Genomic DNA, 26,162 nt, shown 5'->3' with positions numbered 1-26,162 from the left:
ACCATGTCCTGTAATTCTCTCAGAAAATGGCAATTCAGTGCCATTTTTATTTTCCTAAAGGGGAGCGAATGCGATAACAGTGACACAACAATGACTTCATTGATTAGACGGCATTAAGGAGGGGACGCCCTGCTTGCTTCTCAGAGTGACATGTTCTGGTGAACAAAGATTCAGAACCCCGACAGATAATAAAAAAAATTCACAGGGACCCTTGAAGGATCTTCTTTGTTTTCTCTCTCCTTTTTTTCTTTCAAAACTGAATTATTGACAGTTTAAACAAAAGCTGCCATATTCAACTGTGCAACAAGCAAAGCTGGTCTTCTGAATATGTTTAGTCCTGCAGTGTGTTTCAGTGACTGAATAGTGCAGGTAATTAGGAAGTAGATATTTGAGTGGTTTAATAGCGCCGGTGTTTTTCTGGAAATAGCCAGGAAGTGGAAAGATGTCCCACCATTTACATCCCAGTGTGTAGTCACATTTACTGTAGCAGAAACGTTTTCTAGAAGAGAATCCCAGCGGTGCATTCCAAACCCAGTTCCTGTGTTTAACTCCGTCGATCTTCAGCCCCTGGGATTGGCGTTAATTCTGCCAATCCCACAAGCTGGGGGCAGTGTGTGGCTCAGTGGGCTAAAACTCTATCCCAGTGATTGGAAGGTTGCTGGTCCGAGCCTTGTTGTTATCGTTATCATGATGAAAATGTAGATGTGCCCTTACATTGCTCTGTACAGCCTTTGCAGGTAAGCATGCTCCTGTGTTCTGTGTCTATGACATGTCCCTTAACAAAAGGCCTACACAATAAAATCTGTGCACCTTGTTGCTTAACAGAAAACACTGGTATTAATGATGTCATGCAATGAAGATTGTGATTGGTTAAAGAAGTGAAATGCAAGCCACTCCCTTGACACAGAGACACGTCAAAATCAGAACAGGCTAAGAGAACTGACTACAAGTTAAAGCACAGAGTGAATTTGGTTGTAAGGTATTACTTTGACATCACAGACCATCATTGCTGCAATTAGACACTAGTTCCTTGAGCCTTTGTGCTGTATCGTAGAGAGATACGGAAGCCTAACTAAGACACACTTCCGCGCCTTGTGTTTAGCATGCTATTGGAAGCCTGAGATGCGATCGGCTCAGTTTTAATATGATGTTTCCTGCATCAGTTCAGCACCACATGCTGTAGTTCTTGTCCAGTCGGGCTCCTCAAGGTCACATGTTGGTGGACAGACGTTACCGTCATGGCCCGCCGTGACCCTGGGGACTTGGTCGCTATGCAATGCATGTCCATATGTTTCTTAGTCCTCGCCATTTTACGAACGGTCCTGAGCTAACATTTAGTTTCCCGGAGAGGACAGACTTCATAATGGCTCTGGATAACATATGCTTCTAATCAGCTTGTTAATGATTTGACTGAATGGCTCTTGACTGTGGTACGAAAATCCAATAAAGCAGCCGTGAGCTACTCACAGCTGACTTGAGATGTAATTCCTCTTCACGGCATGTAAATCCACTGTCCTTTATGAAAGTGTCAGCACATTTTAATGATGAATTCATTTTGCTGAGGCCCGATGCATTAAGTATTATGTGTTTGGCCTCGTTGCCGTCAGTGGGGTCCCTATAGACCTCTCTCTCACTTCCGCCTTGCTGCCATGGTGTCATGTGACCCACCGTGCGTAAAGATCGCCGTCTGCTTGGCGGGGAACCGTGTGACAGGACAATGCTGCCTAGCCGGACTCCAGCAGAGTCTGACATGAGTAACAAACAAACAAAAAAAAAAGCGAGAAAGGAATCTGTGTGACAGGAAAGAGAATATTATGCTGAGGGTGGCTCTCCGTGACCCCTCCCCCCCCCCAGCGTGCGTGCAAATGGGGAGTAACTTAGCCAGATCTTAAGCCACATCCTGTGGGGAGCGTGAGAGGGAAGATCCATGCAGGTGAGAGCAGACCTGACAGAGTCTCCTTTCATGTTTCAGTCCTGCAGCTGCTGAAGGAGGGGGCTAACCCCACCCTGCCCACCCCCTCTGGAGGTTCCCTGCTGCACCTGGTAAGACATCTACAGTGACGCCGTTTGATCTACAGTAGCCATCAAAAGTGGACACATCTACTGAAATTCATTTGTTCCTCAACAAGATAGCGACCCTAAGCAGGCTGCGAGGTTATGTGAGTATTCTATCATCTTGTGAACAAGGAAGTACATGACCTGGCCCCCACAATCCCCCCACCTACACCCTGTGGAGCTCCTTCAGGACTGATGAAGAAGCTTTCCAGACGGCAACATCTGGAAGCTGGCTGACAGATTGCCAAGAGTCTGCGATGCTGTCATCACAGCAAAAGGGGGCTATTTTGAAGAGTCTAAAATTTGAGACAATTTTGAGATGTTCACTTCAGTTGGTCATTGCAATATTTGATATGTATTAATTCATTGCCTTGAGGCCTTTTACTATGAGTTGACTAACAGCTAAAATACATATAAAAGACAAATTCATAAAAAAAATCAAAGCAAGTGCGTGCAAACTTTTGACTGGTACTGCATGTGTTCATCTATATCAGGGTTATTCAACTCACGGTCCTCGAGGTCCGAGCACTGCTGGTTTTCCAGCCTTCCTTTACCTGTCAGTCAGGTGTGAAGCCTCTGACCAATCAGAATCAGTAATTATTAAACTAACTACCTGGGAGAACTGAAAACACGGCCTGGATTTGGAATCGAGGTCCAGAGTTGAAGAACCCTGATCTATATGAAACTTACCCCGTGACCCTTGGTTATGCGGCCGGTTACTGATCTATTGCGCCACCTACTGCCAGTGAAGCAGCACAGCAGTGCTGCCTGCATCATTACCCATCTCCCCTGCTGCATGGGTAACATGCATGTAGGCTGCGCTTTCTTATATACTGCAGCCTTCCACCCCCATTTTTAATCAGATCAACTGTGTGCAAGAAAGAAACAAACAGGAAATCCAGATTTATGTATTTAAACAAACATGGCATAGAGGATGAGGCTCTGAGTGTCGATCACACGATCTGATGGGTCTCCTGTCATTGCGTCTGCATACAGTGTCTTTATGTTAAACCCTCGGGAAGCTCCAGGTTGCTGCAGGGGCCGTGCTGATGGATAAATGCAGGCGGCTGCACATTCATTAATCCCCCCCCCCCCCCCGCTACTCTCCGCAGTGTGCTCGCCATGACAACGCGTTCGCGGCCGAGCTGCTGGTGGAACGGGGCCTGAACGTGAACGGGCAGGACGAGGAGCTGTGGACGGCGCTGCACGTGGCCTGTGCGTGCGACAGCACCGACGTGCTGCTCCTGCTGCTCCTGGTGAGGCCTGCTCCTTCTCCGCTCATCACCTCCTCACCTCTGCCAGCGGGGGGGTGAGGTGCTATTCTGCAGTGTAGCAACTTCACCATCAGACTCGTCCTCTTAATGACCCCCCCCATGTATTGGGGGACCGCTGATGATGATTTTATCTTTTTGCGCCTCGCTGGTCCCGTTTGAAGCGCGTATCTCTTTCACAACCCGACTTCAAAGCCTGCTCTCCCTGTGTACCGCCGGACCGGCGCTGTTTGAAGCTCAGGCCTGGAGGAGGTGCCGTCGCGTAGCTTTGCAGCCCCTCATGAGTGCCGGCTCTATTCCCCGCCTCTCCGCCCCCCCCCCACTCCCCGGGTCTCCTGCGGTGCGGATTGGCTGCCGGCATTGTTAGTGTGCGCTGGTGTGTGCTGGTGTTATGTACACGCTTGGTGCTGGGAAAAGGCAGCCTGTCATTCGCACGATGGGTCCTGACCTTGCTGGGTGAAGATCCCAGCAGGTTATCAAATCTGGGTCATGTCACTCTGTCTCCCATCAAAGGTTCGACGACAGTCGCCTTCCCGATTATGCACAGATGAGCGTCTCCTCACCTTGTAACCGTGTGGCAACAGGACCATTGCTACAGGGCTGCCTGTAACCAGGATGCACCCGGACAGGTGGCTCTGTGCCAATATGACATCATCTGGAAAATGTTTGGGGGGGGGGGGGGGCGGAAGCTTGTCTCCCCATGTCCCTGGGTTAGTTTCTAATGCAAAAATGCTGGGAATCTGGGTGAACAGTGGGGGTGTCCTTTGATGTTTTATGAGCCCTGTTTAATGTCTAAGGCGAGTGGCTCTGCAGACTGAGACTTGCCTGAGATTTGCGCAGCTCATTTAAATGATCGAATCGTGGATGGATGGATGGATAGATAATAATAATGGCACTTTTACTGCAGCTCAGAGAGTTAAGCCCCTGTGTCTGTACTGAGAAGGTCGCCGGTTCGAGCCTGACTTTGGCAGAATAGTCACATATCCGTGGGCACCGGAGCAAAGCCCCTAACCCCCCCAGCTCCACGGGCCTCGCTCAGGTGGTGACCCCCGGCTGGCAAGCTCACTCTTACCTACCTGTGTGTAATGGGGGGCAAGATGGGGTAGATTGATAAAGATTAGCTGTATTTTATTGCTCCCACACGGGATATTCAGGTGTACATTCCCGTTTTATGGCCCTGTCCTTTACGACTCCACTTACACTGCCATTGTGTCGGCCAGCAGGCTGAAAGTGAACTTCCAGGCGTGACCTCATTAGCATGACAGCGAAGGTGTGGATTTGGTGCCTCTGGTGGCCGAGTGGTGTTTCAGTTGGTCCCCATCTTGCTCCAAAAAGTGTCCCATCTGCTGAGGTATTCGGCAGCATTGTGCTGTACCCTTCGAGCCGCCCCCCACCCCCCATACAGCGTGAGAATTGGATTCTGCTCCATTATAGCATAACAATATTATGAAAAAAAAAATGAAATTCAATTTGATTGGTTTTCCTCCAAAATGCAGATTATAGCATGAGCATTGTGTCCATGGTATTGAAGGTGCTAATTAAGACAGATTCGTTTGTGTTGCTGAGTAGCCATGCCATTAATTGTGCTGCGGCAGTAATTGTTATGCGGTGCAGCCTGGCAAACACTGGGAAGGGCGACTCATTTGTCAAGGACGGGCTTTGCTATCTGGGCCCTTTATGGAAATGCACACCTCTCTCACAGATAGGGTTTAGGGGTAGGTGGGGGGGGGTTGGGGATTCTCTGGGGTTTAGACTCACTGGCCCATCGTCGCTAATACCCTTATCAGCAAAATTCACCGCATGAGTAGCGACGAGTCCTGATCTTTGCTTCCCCCGGCCGCACGGTTTCACCTCTTGTCAGCTGAGAGCAGGGCATTGTGGGAATCATGTTGTATGAGCGCACTGAACCGTGAAGGCTCCGGCTATCCGCTGCAGAGGGCCTGCATGCATGCTGGCAGGCCATCTGAACGGTTAAACACTCTAATTGCAGCAAGTCACCCGTGTAGGTGTGTCACTGAGGTCCAAAGCGCTTTATGGCCATTGTTCTCATTCTTAAAAACACAAAAATAGCCAAACGACAATAACATCATAGTTATTATTAACAAAGACGGTTGAAACAGCAAAATGTAGGATGCTGGTAACAGTGAGGCGTTTACCACACTGCATGGTTATATTAAGCCATGACCAGTGGTAGTGGATCTCTGTCACCTCAGATGTCTGTGTAGATCCATCGCACTGCGGTAGAGCAGGGATTACCACAAGGTCAGAGGTCAGCGGTGGATCTCCTCTTAATATGCCAGAATTCGATGGCCGCCATCCAACTGATGATTAGCTATGATAACAAGTAGAAGTTTATCTCTGGGTTTATCACTCGCCCCTGTAAATGTGGTTGCGTCACTAGGTCACAAGATCACACGCTGATTCTCCAAGGTCAGCTTTAGGGCGCACTCACACTTGGCCTGGTCGTCTCGTACCATGCCCGATCGCGGTTGTCCCGTGCTATCGCACGGCAGAATGGAATTCATGATTGATGTCCTTATTTTGTGCATGTTTGGGGTTGTTTCAGGCACAATGACACATATAGATTTATCAAGTATGCAACAAAGCAATGTTTATTTAGTTATGCAGCACATACAATAAGAAGCCCCACATTTTACCAAATTTCTGGGTTTGTGCAGACTAATGCTGCAGAGGACACAAGTACTTAAAAAGTACTTCATTTTTAAAGCTGTTCAGTATTACATTTCTTTAGTACCGGTACCAATTATACTATTACAGACAATACTAACGTAATATATTGCTGACGGTAACCATCAAATCGGAAGCATGGACTCAATATGTCTCAACCACTGCCAAAACTCAATTATACCCTATATCAGAATTGCATGCATCATGCTATACAGAGTACTAAAATGTCACCTAGTTAAATATGATCTCCCTAGCTTCAAGTCAGTGATTTATTTAGGGAATCTTATAATATAGCAAGATCTTATAATACAGCAAACAGGTTACGTTAACATCATCAAACTAACATCTGCATTTACAGGTTATTATGCTATACTGTGTTATAAGTAGTTAGATAATCAAGTGTAATGTGCTGCGTGGGAAGTTTTTTTATGTTTATTGAACAGATGGATGGAAGAGCAGCTGTAACCTTTATGGTGAAACTTTTCTTCTTCATTTTTTCATTAGTCACCCCCCCCCCCCCCCCCCGCGCCATTTAACGGATCGTATCCATACTGATCTCCCCTCCCCCCCATGTCCCCAGTGCTCTGCCCCCCTTGCCTGCATTTTTAATAATGATAAGTGCCCAACAATATGGGTGAATATATACTTTATGAATTAAGTAAATAATATTATCGTTTTCCGTGTAACTAAATGAATCATAATGTGTCGCTTGGCAATATTAGGGTGTGTGCTGGAGTAGAGTGAGGCTTAGTTTATTAAGATTAATAAGTAACAATTTAAATGCATTTCAGATAAATCTCTTGAATATGAACGACATAAGTGTGTAATTTACTACGAACAATTGGCGCCCTTGCAGTATCGGTATCGTGATGCTTAAAGTGGTATCAGTATGCCGGTCATAATTTTGGTATCGCGGCAACAATACTGTAGACCAAAGTGATCATTTGCCACCATGTTGGTTGTTATTGACCAATCTGCACTCGTTATTGTTTTCGCAGCACAGTTTTGGGGTGGTGGGGGTGTATCACTAAGCCAGATTTCTCAGCCTGGTTAACTTACTTAAGCCAGAGGTCATGATTGCTCAATAGGAATGCTTCTTATCTAACCTGAACTCTATTGGACAGACATAACTTCTAGCTTAAGTTAACCCTGCTAACTTAGAAATCCTGCCTCGTAGAGCACCTCCCCATACAGTCTACCAGATACAGCTGATGGTGTCCAGCCCTAACCCTATCCACAAAAATGCACACAAAACTGCCCAAAATATTTGATCAATAGTTCAGCTTAAAGCAGGAATGGGTTGTTGAATACCTAGTCTAAACACTGTTTCGTGCTAAGCTCCAGGGTCTTACTTGAACCCACAAAGTCATGTGATCTTTGGAAACGAATGTCTCAAAAATGAGATGCGTTTACTCTGCCTCACAGAGACAATGTTAATTGCAACGCATTAAGGTTAAGAGTTAACACTATTCTAATGACAATATAATCTGTTCACGTCTATGCTCTTCGCACAAGTGCAAACACACTCAGATGCACACACACATACACACAAAGTGTGTGGATTTAAATTAAAGATTCGAGATAATTATATACATACACAATGGTTAATTAATGATTGTTTTAATTATTACTCCATACAGATAGGTGTGTGTGCTTGAGGTCGTACCTTTAAATGCAGAAGAGGCTTTGGTTCTTTGCCACATGTACAGTGTACTGAGAAGGTCGCCGGTTCGAGCCTGACATTGGCATCATTGACGTCACGTCTGTGTTCCGTACCCAGGTACGCTTAGCGATCACACTAGATGCGCACCATGCCTGAGTCCAACTAACTGGCCGACCTCTTCAAGCGCTCTCTACCCGGGAATCATGTGAGCGATGATCGTAGCAGAACTGTCTCTGAAGTGCTTAGGGTGCCTCTCCTGGATAAGTCCAAGTCTATCACATGTCATCAGATGGTAACATCTACCTGTAGGAGACTATGCATATCTGATCAGACTACTGCATGTGTCCAATAGCGAGGAGCTGGTCAGGAGTGGCTAGTTAACCATGTGATCTCTCAGGGGAGTTCATTCTCCTATTTTACCCTGGACTCTATAGGTCTGCAGAACAGGCCTGTAAATCTCACATGTTATACGAGCTCATTAGAATTCATTTAGCAGTATATATTCAGAAAGGGACCCCTAGTTAAATCACACACTCCTTATCTTAGTAGGTACAGGTCTAATCATTATGGCATGTTGTTACTTTTTATTTTTTTTGTGCCTAGAAAGTCAGCAGATTTAAAAGAGAGCTTGAATGAGTAATGGGAGTGCGGGGGGGTGGGGGGGGGGTCTGCTTCTGCGGTGCGGGGAGTGGGGGGCGTGAGGCGTGGAGACAGAAGGGAGATGGAGGCACGGGGAGAAACAGCTGCTTTATCAAACGGAAATCTGTTAGCTCTCTCAGGCAGAACCAAGCTCTGCTGTTTGTTCATTAATATCGCAAAACTATGAATTAATAAATATTTATAAGTCTCTGCAACCAGGATAAGTGGATGAAAGATGGATGGGTGGATGGATGGATGGATGAATGGATGGATGGATATTTACATGTGTTTTGTACCCGTGTAACTACAGTATATAAAATTAATGAAAGTCACCGATGTGATTAGAACAACGCTAGCATATTTTGCAAGTGATGTGCCAAATATCCCAAAATGCCTTGCATTCTGGGTGGATTAATTGTTCACAGTCGTGTTTTTATGAAGATGATGCAGCTCGATCCAATGAAAAACATTCAACACAGTGTGTCGACCGCCTCATGTTTCCTTTTATTTAACCTGTGTTTGTTTTGAAGGCAGGAGCGAATGTCTTGCTGCAGGATGTGAACGGGAATATCCCGCTGGATTACGCCACGGAAGGAAGTGAGGCCGGCCACATCCTTTTACAGCACCTGGAGGAACACGGTAAAAATCCCCCAGTCTGCTCATTTGTGTTCTGACCTCCTGGGGCGGAAGGCCAGGGATGAGAGCCCCTTCCAAAATAGCTGTCACTTATGTGGTACGTTCAGTGACAAGATGACAACAGCCCCATGAAGACGGGCACCCTCCGTGATCTCTTAAATAATTGAAATTGTTTACGATATTTCTTTGAGAGAGACCCTCCCCTGCCTGAAACCAGCATTTCACCAGGCGCAGTTCAGACATCACAGCTGGTGGCTGTGAAAATGCCATCCAGGACATCGTTCTGTTTCATAACGGCGATGGTAAAGCCACTAACCAGATGGTGAATTGCAGAGTGGAGCTGTAAGCTTGCTGGAACATTTGGAACGTTTGGAGAGGGGAGGGAGAAGCCTTGTGGTCTCCTTTGAGCTTTGACCCACCCAGGGGTGTCCGAGGAACAGAGATGTCCCGCGAGAGATAACGTCAGGGTTCGTTTACATGTTACCATGGTAAACATCAAAACAAGGGGGGAGCGGTCTTCCTGTTTGGCGATGCCGCTCTGAGGCCACCAAAGCACGGCATTATGGGAACGTGCTCTTCGGGGGCCATCAAACTCCGACACACTGGTGTTCGTCCAGCTGTCACCCAAGTCAATGCTTTTAAAATGTCCTTCTCATTGATCATGCAAGAATACCGGGGGTTTTTGGAATGTCAGGCTGGCAGGCGAATTTCATCCCGTCAAAACTGTGGTGTGTTCTTATAAAAGGGTTGATGCAACGCTTACCCCAGAAGACCACCAACACCGGAAGGTAGAAAGCAGTGATGAAGTCCATAATTTTCCATCTGCTGCATGTAAACTGGGAGAAGGCTGTTGACATTGTCTTTCATTTAGGTTGCCATAGTAACATGTTAATCTTCAGAAAGCAGGAAACAAGGCCCCTCGCTTCAGTCTTAATGGCCAAATGCCTGTTTCTTGATGTGAGTGGAAATAATTGAGATGCTGCAGGAGAGTGGAGATTCCTGCATGTACAGCAGGAGTAGCGCAGTGTGGATGCCAAGTCCGGACAGACTGTGACCACGGACCCTGGGCCCCCCGCAGGTTTGGATGCCGGCACCGTTCGGCATGTGAAGATGCAGGCGGCGAGCGCGATGCTGTTAGACGTGCGGCAGCTCGTGGCCACGGGGGGCAGCGTCAACCAGTGCAATGACGAGGGCGTCACCCTGGTGAGCATGCCGCCTTCCGCTCCAGCGTGTTCACAGGGGACAGGTGCTTTTCTTTAAAGGCCAGCAAATGTTATCTGAATAAAGATTTCAAGATATTATTATGAAGCAAATAAGCAAGGGCACTGAGGACTGAAGAACTCTAATCTGATTGGTCAGCCAGATAAACATTATCCTTGGCATAAAGGCAACAGAAGCCTCACACTCTGCCAAACTTGTGGGACTGAATAGCTGATTGACTTCTCTTGGGCTTTAATAACAGTGTTAATGTATTAGGGCTCCGCCTTTTGATGGGTGTATTTCTCTTTGTTCAGGCCATTGTTTTTCTCCACAAATCAAAACATTGTCATGTTTCTCAGTCACACCCATCATCTTGCTAAAGGAAGATAGTCCCATGGCGTTTTGTGTGCATTTATTTTAATATATTTGTTTGTATTGCCGCCCCCTGCTGGTGGGCCTGAGGCTTGCACAGTCCTCCAGCTCACGAGTGTGTTTCCTGACCTCAGCTACACATCGCTTGTGCCAGTGGCTTCAATGAGGTCATTTCCCTGCTGCTGGAGAACGGGGCAGAACCGCATGTGGCCGACAACAGCTTCTGGACCCCTCTGCACCTGGCAGCCAAATACGGACAGGTATAAAGCCGTAAAGACCTACTCTCAGCTCTGCGTGCTCATACACACCTTCAGTGATGTACGTCACCTGTGAAGATCTTATTTATGGAGTCACTTTGTGTCCAGTGCCTGTGTTCTACTATCTACAGCATCTCCTACTCTTTCATTGCTCTATGGCTACAAATTAGCAGTCCTGTCTCAGTTATCCAGATTTTTGGGTGCCTCCCTATTCAGCAGAGTTCAGGTCCAGAAAGTACAAATCCAGACAGAGATTTTATTCCCACCAACCAGCTGAGAATTAAGTGTGAGTCACAGTCACAGAGGACTCAACTGGTTGATTGGAACAAAAGCATGGTCTGGATTTGTACTTTCTGGACCAGAAATTTCCACCTCTGCTGTTCAGTGCCTAAACTGTTACACCGAACAGGGGCGTAGGAACCAGGAGGGACTGGGACACCTGTACTCCCCAATATTTAATTTATCTTAATTGGTCCCTCCCTAATAAACAGAACATTGCATTGGAGTTTAATCCCCCCTCATCCCCATTATAAAACTCTCTCCTATGTCCTTGACACCAAACCACTTTCCAGAGGGTTTCCATATATTGCAATTAAAATATCCTTGAATGGTCAGGTAGGTGCCTACTGTTCTGATTAAGTGTCGTACAATCCAAAGGATCAGAACCCTCTCCCTGCTCCTCTGCCCATTGTGTACATTTATCAAGGTAACTTATATTAGATATATTATGCAGCTGCTTAAAGAGTGAGATTGATTTCATTGGGTGGAATCACGTACCGTGAAATTCTGCTGACACGGTCAAATGTGTGATTACGTCCCTGAGCCAGTGCTGACTAAGAGGAATTTGATCACGTTCAAGATCATTTCTCTTTCGTTATTTCCGTTCCCCGGGGTACTGTTCTTCGCCGCGGTGTGTTTAAGATTCAAACGCGCTCCTAACGCGGCTCACCCTGTTAGCGCAGCAGAATTCTGCGGCCATGGACGAAAGCGTGGTCTCCCTCACAGGATCCGCAGTAGCTCTGTGGTTCCGCAGTAGCTCTGGGGACTCGAACCCACAGCACTCGGCGGCGTGTTTACCGTCTGTGCCCTGTGTTCAAGTGTACCGAAGAATTATTCCCAGATGCTGCAGGTGTCCTGCGACCTTGAATGTCTGCTGCGCGGTCGACGGGAAGCACTTTAATCAGATCACAAGTCAGGGATGGGTCCTTCTTCACAGGCAAAGTCCGCAGATTAGTTTTCAGTCATATGGCCGTGTGGTCTTGGCGCTCTGCCAAAGCAGAGGATTATTAAGCTGTGCTGTTATAGGCCAATTTATTTATTTAAGGCTAAGATGGGGAAGACATCTGGGAGTATAGCAATAATTCAGTTGTCAATTGGTGAGCTGCAGCAGATTTTCACTGTGGCGGCCGCGGCTTTCAATATGTCTCAGCCCAGCAAGCGAAACTGGCACTGGAGTTATCCGATTATGCATTCTGTATACTCTGCTTTCTTTGCCTCGCTGTGTGTCTCTGCCCTTGGGCTGACTGCCGGGCTCCTTCCCAGAATCCTCAGCTCTGCCTGTACTGCATGTCTGTGCCCTTGGGCTGACCGCCATGTTCAGTCCCAGAATCCTCAGCTCTCCCAGTACTGGAAGGCTGTGTTCAAAATGTCTACTTGCCCAGTATAAAGTGCACTATATGGGGATTCAGCCATTTTGTATACTGTAAACTGTAAAGTTCATTCACTATAGTGCACACTATAATGCAGTGTACAGAAGCTGTACCCTACATCGGTCGACTTAGACCATCATGCCCTGTAGCCTGTCACATGACTTTCGGAACCATATTTGAGAAACCTTCTCAGTCTAAACTGTAACCATTACTGTTGTTAAGTAGCTCACTTGTGAAATACTTTGCACGTGAGCTATAACAACAGTCCCAGGGCTACCATTGCCCACTGCTTTAAAAACAAACGATTATTTTAATGTATTTGACTGTTTTACATGGGTAACATTAATTCACAATTAATACAGTATATTGAATATTAGTATAAAACACCATATTTGTAGCTGGAGTCCCCATCATGCTTGTGTAGGTGGATACAGTGCGGTTCGGTATGTTTTAAATAAAGTTAAGTGTGCACAGATTTGTGTTGTAAAGCTTTTATTTTTGTTTCGACGTTGTGAAGACATATGTCAGTTACAAGGTGTACTTAATCATAAATAGCAACGTTGGTGTCCATGTTCTGGTGTGTTTTTTATTACAATAATGAACGAGTAGAAACATTAACCCAAAATATACAATAAAGAAAGAAGTAGGTTTATAGTTTAACTCTAGAAGGAATATTTTGGCATTTATGCAGCAATATCCCCTAGTGAGTGTTCTATGTAGGGAACACTATGTAGTGAGTGAGTGAGTGAGTGAGCGAGTGAGTATGTGAGTGAGTGAGTGAGTGAGTGAGTATGTGAGTGAGTGAGTGAGTGAGTGAGTGAGCAAGTGGACATTTGGAACACAGCCCATATCAGTGTCCTTTTACAGACCACCGGGCTTTTTCCCAGAATCCTCAGCTCTCCCTGGCTGCATGTCTGTGCCCTTGGACTGACTCCTGGGTTAATTCTCAGTACCTTCAGCCCTCACTGCCCTATGACTTTGGCTTGAGGGTCAGGACCTCTAGAGTGTGAGTCAGCTGGACTCTCCCATGCAACCCCGCCATGGCTGTAGATTTGCTGTGTCAGGTTTCACTCAATGTGCCCCCCCTCACCACCCCACCCCATCTCTTGCAGTCCAATGTAGGTCAGCAGGTGTTCAGCCTCAGTAACCACCCCCGTCTCCCTAAAGGATTCGTTGATCTAGTGTGGAGCTGGTGGAAATGCTCAGAATAGCAGCATTTGTGGCTGGGAGCCAGAAGCCCCCCCGCCCCCCACCCCCCCCAAGCCCCAAACTGGCAAAGCCTGGAATGACAATGTGAAACCAGAGACTATAGCATGGCTGCTGCTGCTTTCTCAGAACCCAGGCCAAACCTCACAGTCCACCATGGGACGGGTTCATGGCCCGAGTCGGGGGAGTGGGGGTGGGCCTGGCTCTCGCCCCGCTTATACCTGAGATCGGAGGACAGCTGGGTTTTGGGGATACAGGTGATGGAGGTTCATCGTGTACCTTAAAGGATTTCTGTGCCATGGGATAGCCTTCAGTGTAATTCCCTCTCTTCGTGGCAGTGGCTATTTTCAAACCGGCGAGGTGTGAGCTGCACATGTAAGTGATTCATGCATAGATGGAAATGTGGTTTTAAGAACTTTAGCGCCCTTAACGTGCTTCATGTCTGGCACCTTCCTACCACTTCCCGTGAACACGTAATCCTGATTCCGCGAAGTGTTACAGGGACAGACACACGTGCGACGTGGCGACTCTACGATCCAGCATAGCCAGTTGCAGTGCCAGTCTGAGCTCTGAATCTTCTTTGTGTCGTCAGGCAGGGAGGGGCATCTACCAGACGCACATCACACATCGATCATTTATAGGGATGGAGGCTGGGGCACCAGCAATGGGACAGAACTATATAAATGAAATCAAAGAAAACCAGGGCCAAATCAGGGGAGGAGCCTGCACTGGTCAAGGCTGAAACCTGATTGGCCACCTCCTCTGTCACTCACTGATTCAAAGTACCTCATTGGCTAATGATAAGGTTGGCCCCACTGTATGAATCATGGCCCTGTGTATGCCCCCACCTTAAAAAAAAATCCGTGCATCACCTCTACAGGAGAGATTATGAGGGAGGGGAGTGACGGCTGTATTTTTTCCTCCAGACCGGCGCTGTGAGGCAGCTGCTGACCCACCATGCGGACCCCACCCTCCTCAACGGCGATGAAGCCAAGCCTTCAGGTGAGGGGCCCCATCTGTTACCTTCTCCCCCCAGGAGAAACGAGCCTTGATTGGAGCACTGTCACACACATCACTGTCACCTACCACCTCCAAACCCTGCAGTCGCTCTAAATGGTCACTTGGGGGCAGTCAAACCCCTAACACACCTGTATTTCATTTTTGTGAATCAGTTGCCACATGCTAAGAAAATAACTTATATTTATTTTAGTATAAAGTTTATACATTATTGGGATTTAATTGGTATAGGAAGATGTATGGAGACATTTTTTTAATTTTACTTTTTATGCCTGATAAACGAGTCGATATAAAATGAATTATAGAGCAGTAATGGCATTAAACTATTAAAGAAGCAGCCTCTTTGTAATGATCCCCATAATTATTATTAAATTATTAGCTGAGGCAACAACCAAAATATACTACAGGTATTGCAAGTATTTTTTTCTTAGCACAGAGTAAGCATAGAGTAACTTCCCTATGCTAAATAAACTTTATGTGGTAATGTCTGCCAGAGGGGGGTCCTTACATTTTCAGATTCTACTTTTTAATATGCAGCTGTAATGGATTTGCATGTTAACATGTGCTCACAGCACGCCTTACCGTGCGGTCACCTCGATAACGGCATGTGCAGGTCCACGCTCTCTGCCTCCCTGAATCGATAACTCATTCGGGCTGCGGAATTGGCTCAAAGGTGTCTGCAGTAGTGTGAAGAGTATTAATGAACCTCCAGACTATCCCTTAAGGGGGGGGGGCGGGGGGTTGGTACCATTGCCGTGCCACAGACACCTTGTTTATACCGCAGTAAAACTGTAGGTTCATAGAATATCTTTACTGACACTGAACACAATGAATCTGTGTTCATACCACATGTTACAGACATGATCACAAAAGGTGCTTTTCCACTGGCATACAGGAACCGCGCCGCACCCAAGCCGTACCGCGAACAGGGACTGGTTACGGTGCGGTTCCAGCTGGCTTCGGTTTTCCACTGCAGAAGGGTCGGTTCGGTAAAGGTGTTACCGGCTTTGGAGAGCGACAGTGACGCTTATTTACTGTTCACACGGTGTACATCATGATATGCTATGTGCATTTTTTTGTTCTTTACTGTGTGCTAATTTGCGCTAGTGCGTATGTGAGAATCACTGTCTTATGTTAGCATCAAATGCTAGCAGAATTAGCATTCACTGCAAATTTGCATTTCAAATCCATTCAAAGCTGTTGTATAGTACTGTTTTATGTATGAGGTTGGAAATTTTTAGGTTCTGAGTTATCAGGAATGCATTAATATATTGCGAGTTGCGAAACTACTAATAAGTAATAATATATAGAATATGCTATGTTTTTCCTTTAGGTAATCCATGCTTAATGACACAGATCACCGGTATCTCTGTGCTTCTCATGCGACCAGCTCAGTTCGGTCACGCTTTCAGCCCTGCGACCAAACACGGCCATAAGTCTCCATCTTACATTGTAGGTACCATCAGTGCCAGTTGAAGCCCTAGCTGGGTGCCTGTGTCTCCCAATACGTTGACTGGCACTGGATCCCACGGTATAACACAAGACAGGCTCTATTGATTTCCGTCATACTGATTCCAGAGCAGGAATTTCAGAGCCTGTTTCAGAGCCGCGACCTCATATTCGGCATTCAATTTCACTCTCAGCCCAGTAGGGGGCGTTGTGTGCGTAACTCCCAGGGCATCAACAGCAGCAGATGCTGTATGTCTGCTATAATGTTTCTCTGTGCTCCTGGACTAGTCATACATCACTGTCAACACTGGACTGGCCTGACCGTCACTGTATTTATTAATTCCATCTGAATGCAGTAGCTTGCTGTTGTCTAGACCCATTGCAGTGTGCTGGTGGCGTGTCCACCCCTCTCCTCCGCCCTGGCAGCGTCCAGGTGGCACGCAGACGACGCGCCGCACGACGTGCTAGCTGTCCGTTAGCGACAGCTGTCCCGCTGTGGCGCTAGCCCAGCTCAAAAAGACGTGCATATATTTACCATCTGAGGACAATAACGGTAGTGGGAGCCTACAGGCGCAGGCTGAGGTGTCCCTGTCCTGGTTTGCAGATGTTGCAGCCTCCGACCACATCGCAGACATGCTCCTCAGGGCTGAGGCCTGCTGGGAAGAGCGGCTAAGGAACCCTTCAGCGCCTCCTCTGGTGGCAGAGGAGGATGACAAGGAGGCAGTCCAGGACGTATTCACAGCCGTCAGGAAACTGTACGGTTTGTTATTACATACAAAGGATGGCTGCATGTCAGTAATGCATGTCGACAGTGGTGGCTGTCTGCTGTGGTTCTGCTCTTTGCCATCTTATAGATTGATCATCATTCATTTGATGTCTGTCTGAATGAATTTTGCCGTCAGTCACCCTTTTTTGCGTGTCGATTGATCCAAACTCGGTGACTCTCGCGACTTGTCGTCAACCCCGTATCAGGAATCCCCTAGCCCTCCCCATCTCTAAGCGGGACAGTCTCTTCGAGAAGGACGTCATGTTCCGGGACGTCCCGGGGGCTATGACCCCGCAGCCTGCCCAGGAGAACGGACTTGATGGCCACTTTCCCTCGGGTGCGGGGAAACTCGAACAGGTGAGTTTGGCGTCTCTACAACCCAGCATTCGAATTAGTCACCCGAGCAACAGTGAAATACCATGCATGGGCAGTGTAACTAGGCAACATACCATACATGGGCAGTGTATCTAGGCAACATACCATACATGGGCAGTGTATCTAGGCAACATACCATACATGGGCAGTGTATCTAGGCAACATACCATACATGGGCAGTGTATCTAGGCAACAGAACATCAATGTGGTGGGTTGCATTTATTTATCTACCAGATGCTTTATCCAAAATGATGCTCATATTAGAAAACCGGGTCAGTTAATCCCTGGAGCCCAATGATGAAATGGCATTACGAACCCTGAGTTTTGAGCTTGCGACCTTCTGATTACCACATAGCATCCTGACCTACTGCGCCATACACTGCCCCACGCTGGCCGTGGCGATGTACAGTCTGATCACTGTCAATGGACTGAATCAAGGTAAATGAAGCGTAAATAAAAGGCCACATCGTATTTCCGAAAGCCGAATGGATGTAGAAGGCAGCCAATTAACATTCAAAGTAGCTAAATATCAGGACTCATCAGGAGGTGCGATATTTCTGGTCACCGCATCTTGAGCGACATCTTATTAACAAGGCTTCTGCCAGGCTAGTTATGCAATTCTTGAGGAGAATCAGATTCCAAGGGTGTGCAGTGACATCATTAGCACAGAGAGACCTGAAGTGTGACCAGCGAAGCAACGTGCGCTGTGTGCGTGCGTGTGTGTCTGTGTGTGTGTGTGTGAGCAGGTTTACCTATCCTTATGGGGACACAATGTCCCCATAACGTGATAAATATCGTTTTTTTTCCCCTTATGGGACCAGTTTCCTGGTCCCCATAAGGGAAAACTCTATTTTATAAAAATCGGTGACTGCTATGAAAAAACTAAAAATGCAAAAACTCTTGTATTTTGTTAGCTTACTTATGGTTATGGTTAGGGCAGGGTAGGGGTTAAAGTTGTCATTAGCGTTAGCATTTTTCCCATTGAAATGAATGAGCGGTCCCCATAAAGATATGTTTACCCTACGTGTGTGTGTGTGGGTGTGTGTGAATGCCTCATGTTCCTTCATGGATGAAACTAAGTGATTGCAGACATGATAAGGAGCTTGAGTGGATGAGGGCAATATGTTATGAAAAATCTGAAGCTAACAAGCCAGACACAGGCTGTAGACATTGTCATGAACGCGCACTGAAAACACGTCATACTTTTGTACGTTAAGAAGACAGTTGAGGGAGTTTTGGAAATAAAACATGGCTTTGGTTACCAACATATCTGGGGTCTTTCCCTAAAAAGCAACATTTTGGCGACAAGGATGGAGCTGGCAGACCAGTCTTGCTAACTTGCATCCAAAAAAACAAACTTGGGGCACAATGAATCATGGGATGGGTCTCGTTTGGTGAGGATGCAACTGTTGTGTCCTTGATATTTGGGGCGGAGCAAGAAAAACATCTGGGGATTTTTGCTGTCCTCAGTACTTCTGTTTTTAGTATTGGAACTGGTCTTTGGCAATGGAAGATGGCAGGAAGTGGGTATGCAAGAACACAAATATAGTCAAGTATGCATATTAAGAAATACCCAAGACCGAGTTAAAATTTACCCGAGTGCATGACAAGACGGAATGCATTCATATGTGGCCTCGAGACTGGACCAGAGTACCACAGCTCCGGCTGGCAGTGGCAGGGGCCTGATGCTTAGGTTTCGCCTGAGTGATGGAACCAGGCAGTTCCTCACTGTGCTCAGATTTCTCTGCTGCTCCTGCATTCAGGTGAAGCTGGTTCCTCCGGCACCCAGCGATGATCTGGCCTCTCTCAGTGACCTCACAGACAGCAGCCTGCTCTACGAGATGCAGAAGCGGTTCGGCAACGACCAGATCTACGTGAGTGTTTGGCAGGGGTGCAGGAACCAGGATGGATGGGAGGGGGTGTGCCCCCAAGTATTTAATTTGGCTTCATTCGTCGTCGCCCCCCCCCCCCCCCCCCTCAAAAAAATAGACCTTTAAGTTATTCAGTTGTGTCTCCCCCTAACATGAAACTATCTCTCCTATGCTGTTGGTGACCAGCCACCAGTTACACCATTCTCTCTAAATGTGATGTCCCCCCCCCCGCCCCCAAACGGTGTGTGTGACTGTGAATGCATGTAATAATCAATGGGAGTCAGACCCTGGCTGTCCATCTTGACTCCCCCCAGTGTGATTTTACCGAAACGGAGACTGTGGGGCTCTTATTGTTTGCCCTGTCATCGATATGTAATGTGCTCTGTGTGAGAATAACAGCTGAGTTCTTAGATGCAGTTTGTCCATTGAAAATCTCATCAAAGCTTATTCACGTTGGGGCCCAGAATGCAGCCTAATAATGCTGTGGGCCATTTCCCATAATGCTGCAGCACTCCTGGGGGGCCGAGCGGCCGTGTGGACAGGCATGTCACTGCTGTCACACCCCTCTGTGCTTTTTGGACCTGTGTGTGTGTACCGGAAACACACCTGCTGTCTGACCTGTGCCCCGATTCAGCGGCAGCATTTTAGTATAACCTTTTTAGTGAGGCAGCGTGCCCACGTATGACCACTAGGGGGGCGCCATTGATTGGTCCACCTTTGAGGGGTTTGGCCAACAGGGTCAGAATAAGCTCTCTTTCCTGTTTATGGGATGGACTCTAACATCACCGAATGACTCCCCCCTTTTGACTTTGGCTGCTTGTTTGTACTTTTCCTCTTCCAGACGTATATTGGATACATTCTTCTGCTTATTAACCCCAACAAGGATCTCCCCATCTACTCCCCATTGGTGAGTGTAATATCTAAAAAAATATACATGTTTTTTCGAAGCAAAAAACACCCTCTGAGGTACTGAAAGGCACAGGAAGTTACTGTAAATGCTCAGACTAGATATGTTGATGAATAATTCAGGTCCTGCTTGTGAAGTATACAGTAAATCATATCCATTAAGCAGACACAAAGTGGGGAGGGGGGGGGGGGGGGCTTCACTGTCAGTATCTAAGGAGGATGTAGTATCTGCTAGTGAGGCCCGCTGCCCCCTGCTGTCGGGTTTGGTCACACTGCCGGCTGCCCTTGGGTTCTCCACCCAAGGCTGGGTAAAGGTGGTTTACAGTGGAGGTATAGTAAGCGCTTCCCTCAGCCTGTGCGAGACCCAAATTCCACTAGTGTGAGTCCCTTCCAGCTTTTTCCCAGCTCAGCGCTGCCCCCGCAGGTCAATGATCCAGCTGCAGAGAAGCCTCTCATCTTGTACTTTTACTACAATAACCTCATATAACAAGCTTTCTCATCTCTCTCTCTCTCTCTCTTTTCCCTATACCCCCCCCCCCTGGATCCAGGTAAGCCAACTGTACCTGAGTTCCAGCGGCCGCCTCTGCTCGTCGCTGCCCCCCCACATCTTCTCCTCGGCCGAGAGGGCCTATCACATGATGCTGCAAGAGAATCAGCGGCAGTGCTTCATCCTCAGGTGGGCACTCCCATCACCCACCACAGGGGGCGCCACATTTACCAATGATCTTTACCCTTCTGTCACCTTCGTAACCAACCGTTTATGGAAACGCGGTTTGTGTGGACAGGGTATTCCGCAGTGGGAGATTCGGAGCGGGACTCCCTTTGTCTCCAACTCAGCGTTTGTTAGTAATTCCACCAGGGTGCAGTGGAAAAGCCCATTCTCTAGGTGCCCGGATCCACCCGCTCCTCCATATTCAGCAGACACTCAAGAAGTTCCGGCAGCTTAATTGCAGGCTGTTCTCAGTGTGCTTAGCGCTAATCCCCAACGTTCACCACAGGGGCTGAAAAGTGCACCTGTCAGCATGTTTACTTTGCACTAACCTGCCATCCAGCGTCGTGCTTATTGATGAACTGGAATTAAGCTGATGTCAGGTCCCGGGTTTCCAAACAAATCCCGACCTTGAGAGACTGTAAGTGCCGTGCGGGGAACAAATGACCCCCCAGCGCTGGCTGAGACGCGCCCCCCCCCCCCCCCATCCTCCTCGCTTCAGTGGGCGGCGGCTGCCCAGGGTCTCGCGGCACCGGCCGGGTTCTGTGTGGAGGCTCATTTATCGCTCCTCTGGTCTATTTGTCACAGTCAATCACGGCCACTGGTGTGACTCTTCAGGGACTCACATGCTCAGGTCCTTTTTACGCTTCAGGCAACTCGGTGCAAGAAGCAGGAATCTTCTAAGGAAAACGTTACTGGTGGTGGGGGGGGGGGGTTGCTTGTACGACATCAGAGATCCCTTACTGTCAGCCAATCCATCTGTCCACAGTGGGGAGAGCGGCTCAGGGAAGACCGAGGCCTGCAAGCACATTGTGAGGCACCTGGCGGTTCGCTCTGGCCCCAAAGGCTTTTCCCTGGAGCCCAGGATGAAGCATGTAAGTCTGGGCGTTGCTGTGGTGAAGGCTGGGCCCCTGTAGGTGCCCCAGCCCTGAAGCTCTGCCTCCTGATACACAAATACATACAATCACAGTGGCTTAAATGCTCATTTGTGGGAACACGCGGTGACTTAGACCGGGAAGCACATGGTGATGCGTCATGCGTTTTCTGTATATTACTGCCCTCTGGTGGTCAAACGCTGTCACTGCAATAGAGCGATCCTCATTGTCCTTAATGTAGTGAAACAAAACATGGTGCCAGTATTTTTATGACTCATTTTCGTTTCAGGTGAACTGCATCCTGGAAGCTTTCGGTCATGCAAAAACGCGAATGAATAGCAACTCAAGTCGATTTATGAAGTTTCTTTCCTTGCAATACTGTGAGAAGAAGAAGAGTTTAATTAGAGGTAATTTCTTAATCGAAATGTAATGTTTAAACATTTTAATAATATTTTGAGAATTAAAAGAATATTTTGAAATTATTAAAACTTCCACCAACAAGATAAAATACATATAACCCAATTCGTCGTCATATTCTTAGCATTACCACTAGATGGTGCCAGAACCACACTAAGATAAACCGCGTTAAAACACTTCGCTGTCGATTTTGAATTACAATAGACTAAATCGAATATGGGTTATAGTCTGACTGCAGTAGACTTAAGTGTAGCGTTATTGTGGCTTGATAAAAAAGCAAGATAGCCCTCAAAAAAGCGAGACAATGTTGAATCGTGTTATGGTTCTAAACAGAGGTTTTACAAGCTGTTATGTGTATGTATTTAATCAGTTTTGTGTGCGTGTATGTATGTTAAGCTCAAGTTTACACATACGCCCTGGAGAAGTCGCGCCTTGTCTCCTCGGAGCCTCAACAGCAGAACTTCTGCATCTTCTACTTAATGGCTGAAGGCATGTCAGCAGAAGAGAAGAGCACCTTACATCTGAGCAACATCCTGACACACAGGTGGGTAGCTGGCAGGAGCAGGTCTCCCATGTCTGCCTGCCATCAGAGACACGCTTCCCTCAGCTGGACACTGACTCGCGTTGGCAGGGGATGTGCAGCCCGGGAACATCCACACACAGCCTGCGTTTTGTTTCTGTGGCAGACAGAACGGCTTCTTTTTTCGAGAGTTATCATGTTTCCCCTCCACTCTGGAGTTTGACTTGAAATCCTGCGGTAGCCTTTTCATCTGCTTTCAGGTCGACTTCGCCTCAGTCGTGTCTTGGCAAAGCCTGGTCAGGAGTTCATCTCGTCCTTCTGTGGGGAGAAGATCACTGGAAGCCTAATGTTCGGCTTTCCATTTAAGTCCCCGAGTGTGAGGCCTCCTTGGGCCCTCATTGATGGGACTCAAAGTCTGAGTCTCTGGTCACTGAATCAAACTGAGGAAACAGAAATGACCCAAATCAATTTTTGTTAGACTTTTCAGAGTGAGAGGTCAGGGTTTACTGTCGCTCACGGGCCGAAACACACCCTGTTTGTGTTATTGACACATCAAACACGGCTCCGGACAAACAGCGTCTCTGGCCCCAAACCACACCCCAGAAATTTTGTTTTCAGCTGCCCTGGTTGCTGAGATTGACCACCGTAAGAATTGGGGCTACAGTAGGGTTGTCATTTGTCCCATATGTTAAAGGATCATTCTGTTCGTTACAGGATCATCCCATATATTCCAGGATTGTCCAGTCTTGAAAAACTCCTCGAACCCTTACGTGTGTCCCTTATTTCTTCAGAGTGAAAGTGGTAGCCTCAGGCTGCAGAGTCAGATGTCAGGTGGTGTAATGCAGTTGTTGACAAACAGACGTGAGACCCCATGTGTCCTTCTGCAGGTACCTGAGACAGGGAGGCTCGGTGGAGAGGCCGGCGGTTCCAGCCAGCGTACAGGGCAGGGAAAGGCTGAGCGTCCTGAAGCAGGCCCTGAGGGCGCTGGGCTTCCACGGCGTGGTATGGAGGAGAGCGCAACTATTACGCCGCTGCTGTAAACACACACCCAGCTAGCACACGCTCAGGCCCAAAGACGCACTCCTGCGTGTCCGGAGATGGTGTGGGCTGGCCTCGTTCCCCTAGTTCCTCATAGGCTACACATAGGCTGCCAGAGGCCTTTGTAAACCTCCCAGTGGTACAAATCAGCATCAAATCACAAATACACGCTGTTAGACTTACCGTTTACTCGCTTTCATGCAGTACAGATGCTCCTCAACCTAAGTTACATTCCAATGAACCAATTGTAAGTTGAAAATAAATGATAAATGATGTGATATATAAATATGATAAATCACACAGAAAATTGTTGTATTATACATTGCTAAACACTGTCTGAGATGTTTACACTCACTACTGAGACCGTAAGCGTGACTGTGTAGAAGCCACCCATCAAACCATCGTAAAGCCTGCAGCATCTGTCCATGATTTCTACCTAAAAAATACATTTAAGAGGCCTTTTATATCGTTTTTGTTTCAGTGTGTTAGGCCTGCTTTTGGCATCAGTATGTACTTATGTTGTTGTTGTTCGCTGCCGTGACCAACAGGGGGCAGACTCACACAGCTGCCGGTGTGACGATGGCCCCTGATCCTCTGCATGGCCTGTCCTTCCCTGTCCAGGAAGTGGAGAACTTGTTTGTGATCCTGGGTGCCATCCTTCACCTGGGAGACCTGTGCTTCACTGCGCTGACGGACAGCGAGGCGTCGATCGTGGCTGATTTGCAGCTGCTGGAAACAGGTCGGGGGGGGGGGGGGCGCTGTGATGCCTCTCGCCACAATGGCAGGGAGAAGCATGTCACATGTTATTTACATTGTGTCTCTGGCTCCATCATCTCTCCATTCTGCACGATCGGCACGGCGGGCAGACACGTGATCGGCCACAATCCGCATTTTTGTTTCACTCTCTCCCTCGTGTTTTTTTTTTGAGTGGCTTGGCTAAGCTCTCACGCCGCTGCTCTCCGAGTTGGCAGAGGCGGAATATGAATTTGTCCTGTTATGTAACGACGCAGGCATTTTCCAGCCGGCCTGTAAACAAGCGACGTCACGCGCGGCCGCCCAGCTCAGAGAGGGAGGGCGTTGTCAGGGTTACGTGATGCAATCAGTGATGATGTCACTGGAACGAAGTGACTGTAATTTCTTCCACCGAGCTCCGCTGTTTTAGTGCCCATTTACTAGATGACAAACAAAGTAGTAAAGGAGAATTCTGCTCACGTCTGGGTGTCAGCTGATTTCAGTGTCTGTTTTCTGCAGTGTCAAGTATGCTGCAGGTCTGTCCTGAGGATTTAGGCTCCGCCCTTACATCAGACGTGCAATTTTTCAAAGGTGAGCCCCCCAACCTCTCCCCATGAACCTCAGTTTGAGTCCTGGACACAGAACCATGGAGGACTTTGATCAATCGGACCTGAACAGTGTCTGATGTAAGAAATGCATTTTATGCATGAGAACACTTTCTGCTTCTGCTATGAAAACTATTCACGTTTTACGAGTATGATCTGGGTTTTGACCGTCCGTTTATCAGGCTGACCAGGAGCATGTGCATGGTTTGACTGCTCCCTCACGCTAACCATTTCCATCAGGTGATGTCATCACACGGCAACGCACAGTGGAGATGTCCAATCACAACAGAGATCTCCTCGCCAAGTCCCTATATAGCCGTCTCTTTGGCTACCTGGTCAACAATATCAACTGCTACCTGAATGGCCAGGAGGAAAGCTCCGGGTGAGTTCAATGACGGGGTGGGGCGGGAGTGGGGGGTAGGCAATGTTTTATATTCCCTCTAGGTCACCTGTACCATCCTCAGCAATGAAAGTCAGGAACTGACTGTAGCACTTTGAAAATGTGTTGATGTAATTTATTAACCTGTGTCATTTAGGCAAGTCATACATTTTCCAATAAACCACAGCTGATGCCAGCATAGCACAGTAATGTTGCTAAATGATGTCACACCTCACAATTAGTCATAGCACATTGTTTATTTTGGAGTTTCTGAATAGCTCCCGTGCCTGAATTAGCGAGAGACAGAATGGATGTGACTTCAGCAAGCTTGAGCTACCAGTCATATTCTGGCTGAGTGTCTCGCTGAGCCGGCCTGCACCGTGACATCATGACTGGTGGGCCGACTTGCGCAGAACGTGCTCTGGAACATTCCACCATACGACACACTCCACCGTCTCCACGGTGCACTTCCAGAACCTGCCTGGTCCTCGGTGACCCATGTACCTGGGACAGACGGAATCGGTGTGGGCGCGCGTGGTGATATCAGTACACAGGCCCCACTGTTGTGGTCACATGCCCCTCGGTGGACTGTTCAGCAGACGTGACCATATCAACAAAGAGAGCCAGTCAGTCAGAGCTTGTGAAAAACACGGAACCCAGGAGGAACGTGACGCACGTGCACACGCAAACGGACACATGGTTCTGTTTATTGCATTACAGCCCACTTCCAAATGGCTGGCCAGCTAGCGTGCATTCATGCATCTAAAGCCCCTGGCAATCTTCTGGAACTTTCTAATATATTAACAAATTTAGCGAACGGTGCCCCGAGTCATATTATCTCAGCACAAAGAACAGTTAATATTCTCC

General features: G+C 47.6%; 1 protein-coding gene across 3 annotated transcripts in view; it reads left to right on the top strand.

The window, feature by feature from the left end:
- Positions 1-26,162, top strand: part of myo16 (myosin XVI) — an 86,984-nt gene that overhangs the window by 27,198 nt on the left and 33,624 nt on the right. For all 3 annotated transcript variants that reach the window (XM_072698371.1, XM_072698363.1, XM_072698362.1), the window contains exons 3-20: positions 1,973-2,043; positions 3,168-3,311; positions 8,847-8,955; positions 10,031-10,155; positions 10,659-10,784; positions 14,563-14,638; positions 16,707-16,857; positions 17,075-17,225; positions 19,007-19,117; positions 19,956-20,021; positions 20,569-20,696; positions 21,499-21,604; positions 21,894-22,011; positions 22,418-22,565; positions 23,429-23,543; positions 24,201-24,318; positions 24,831-24,902; positions 25,157-25,298. In XM_072698371.1, coding sequence (XP_072554472.1) covers positions 1,973-2,043; positions 3,168-3,311; positions 8,847-8,955; positions 10,031-10,155; positions 10,659-10,784; positions 14,563-14,638; positions 16,707-16,857; positions 17,075-17,225; positions 19,007-19,117; positions 19,956-20,021; positions 20,569-20,696; positions 21,499-21,604; positions 21,894-22,011; positions 22,418-22,565; positions 23,429-23,543; positions 24,201-24,318; positions 24,831-24,902; positions 25,157-25,298 — 2,077 coding nt within the window. The remainder of the gene's footprint in view (positions 1-1,972; positions 2,044-3,167; positions 3,312-8,846; positions 8,956-10,030; positions 10,156-10,658; positions 10,785-14,562; positions 14,639-16,706; positions 16,858-17,074; positions 17,226-19,006; positions 19,118-19,955; positions 20,022-20,568; positions 20,697-21,498; positions 21,605-21,893; positions 22,012-22,417; positions 22,566-23,428; positions 23,544-24,200; positions 24,319-24,830; positions 24,903-25,156; positions 25,299-26,162) is intronic.

This window comes from Paramormyrops kingsleyae, chromosome 1 (genome assembly GCF_048594095.1).
Source record: "Paramormyrops kingsleyae isolate MSU_618 chromosome 1, PKINGS_0.4, whole genome shotgun sequence".
NCBI lineage: Eukaryota > Metazoa > Chordata > Actinopteri > Osteoglossiformes > Mormyridae > Paramormyrops > Paramormyrops kingsleyae.
Note: the sequence above shows the minus strand (reverse complement) of the source record. Positions and strands in the feature narration are given on the sequence as shown.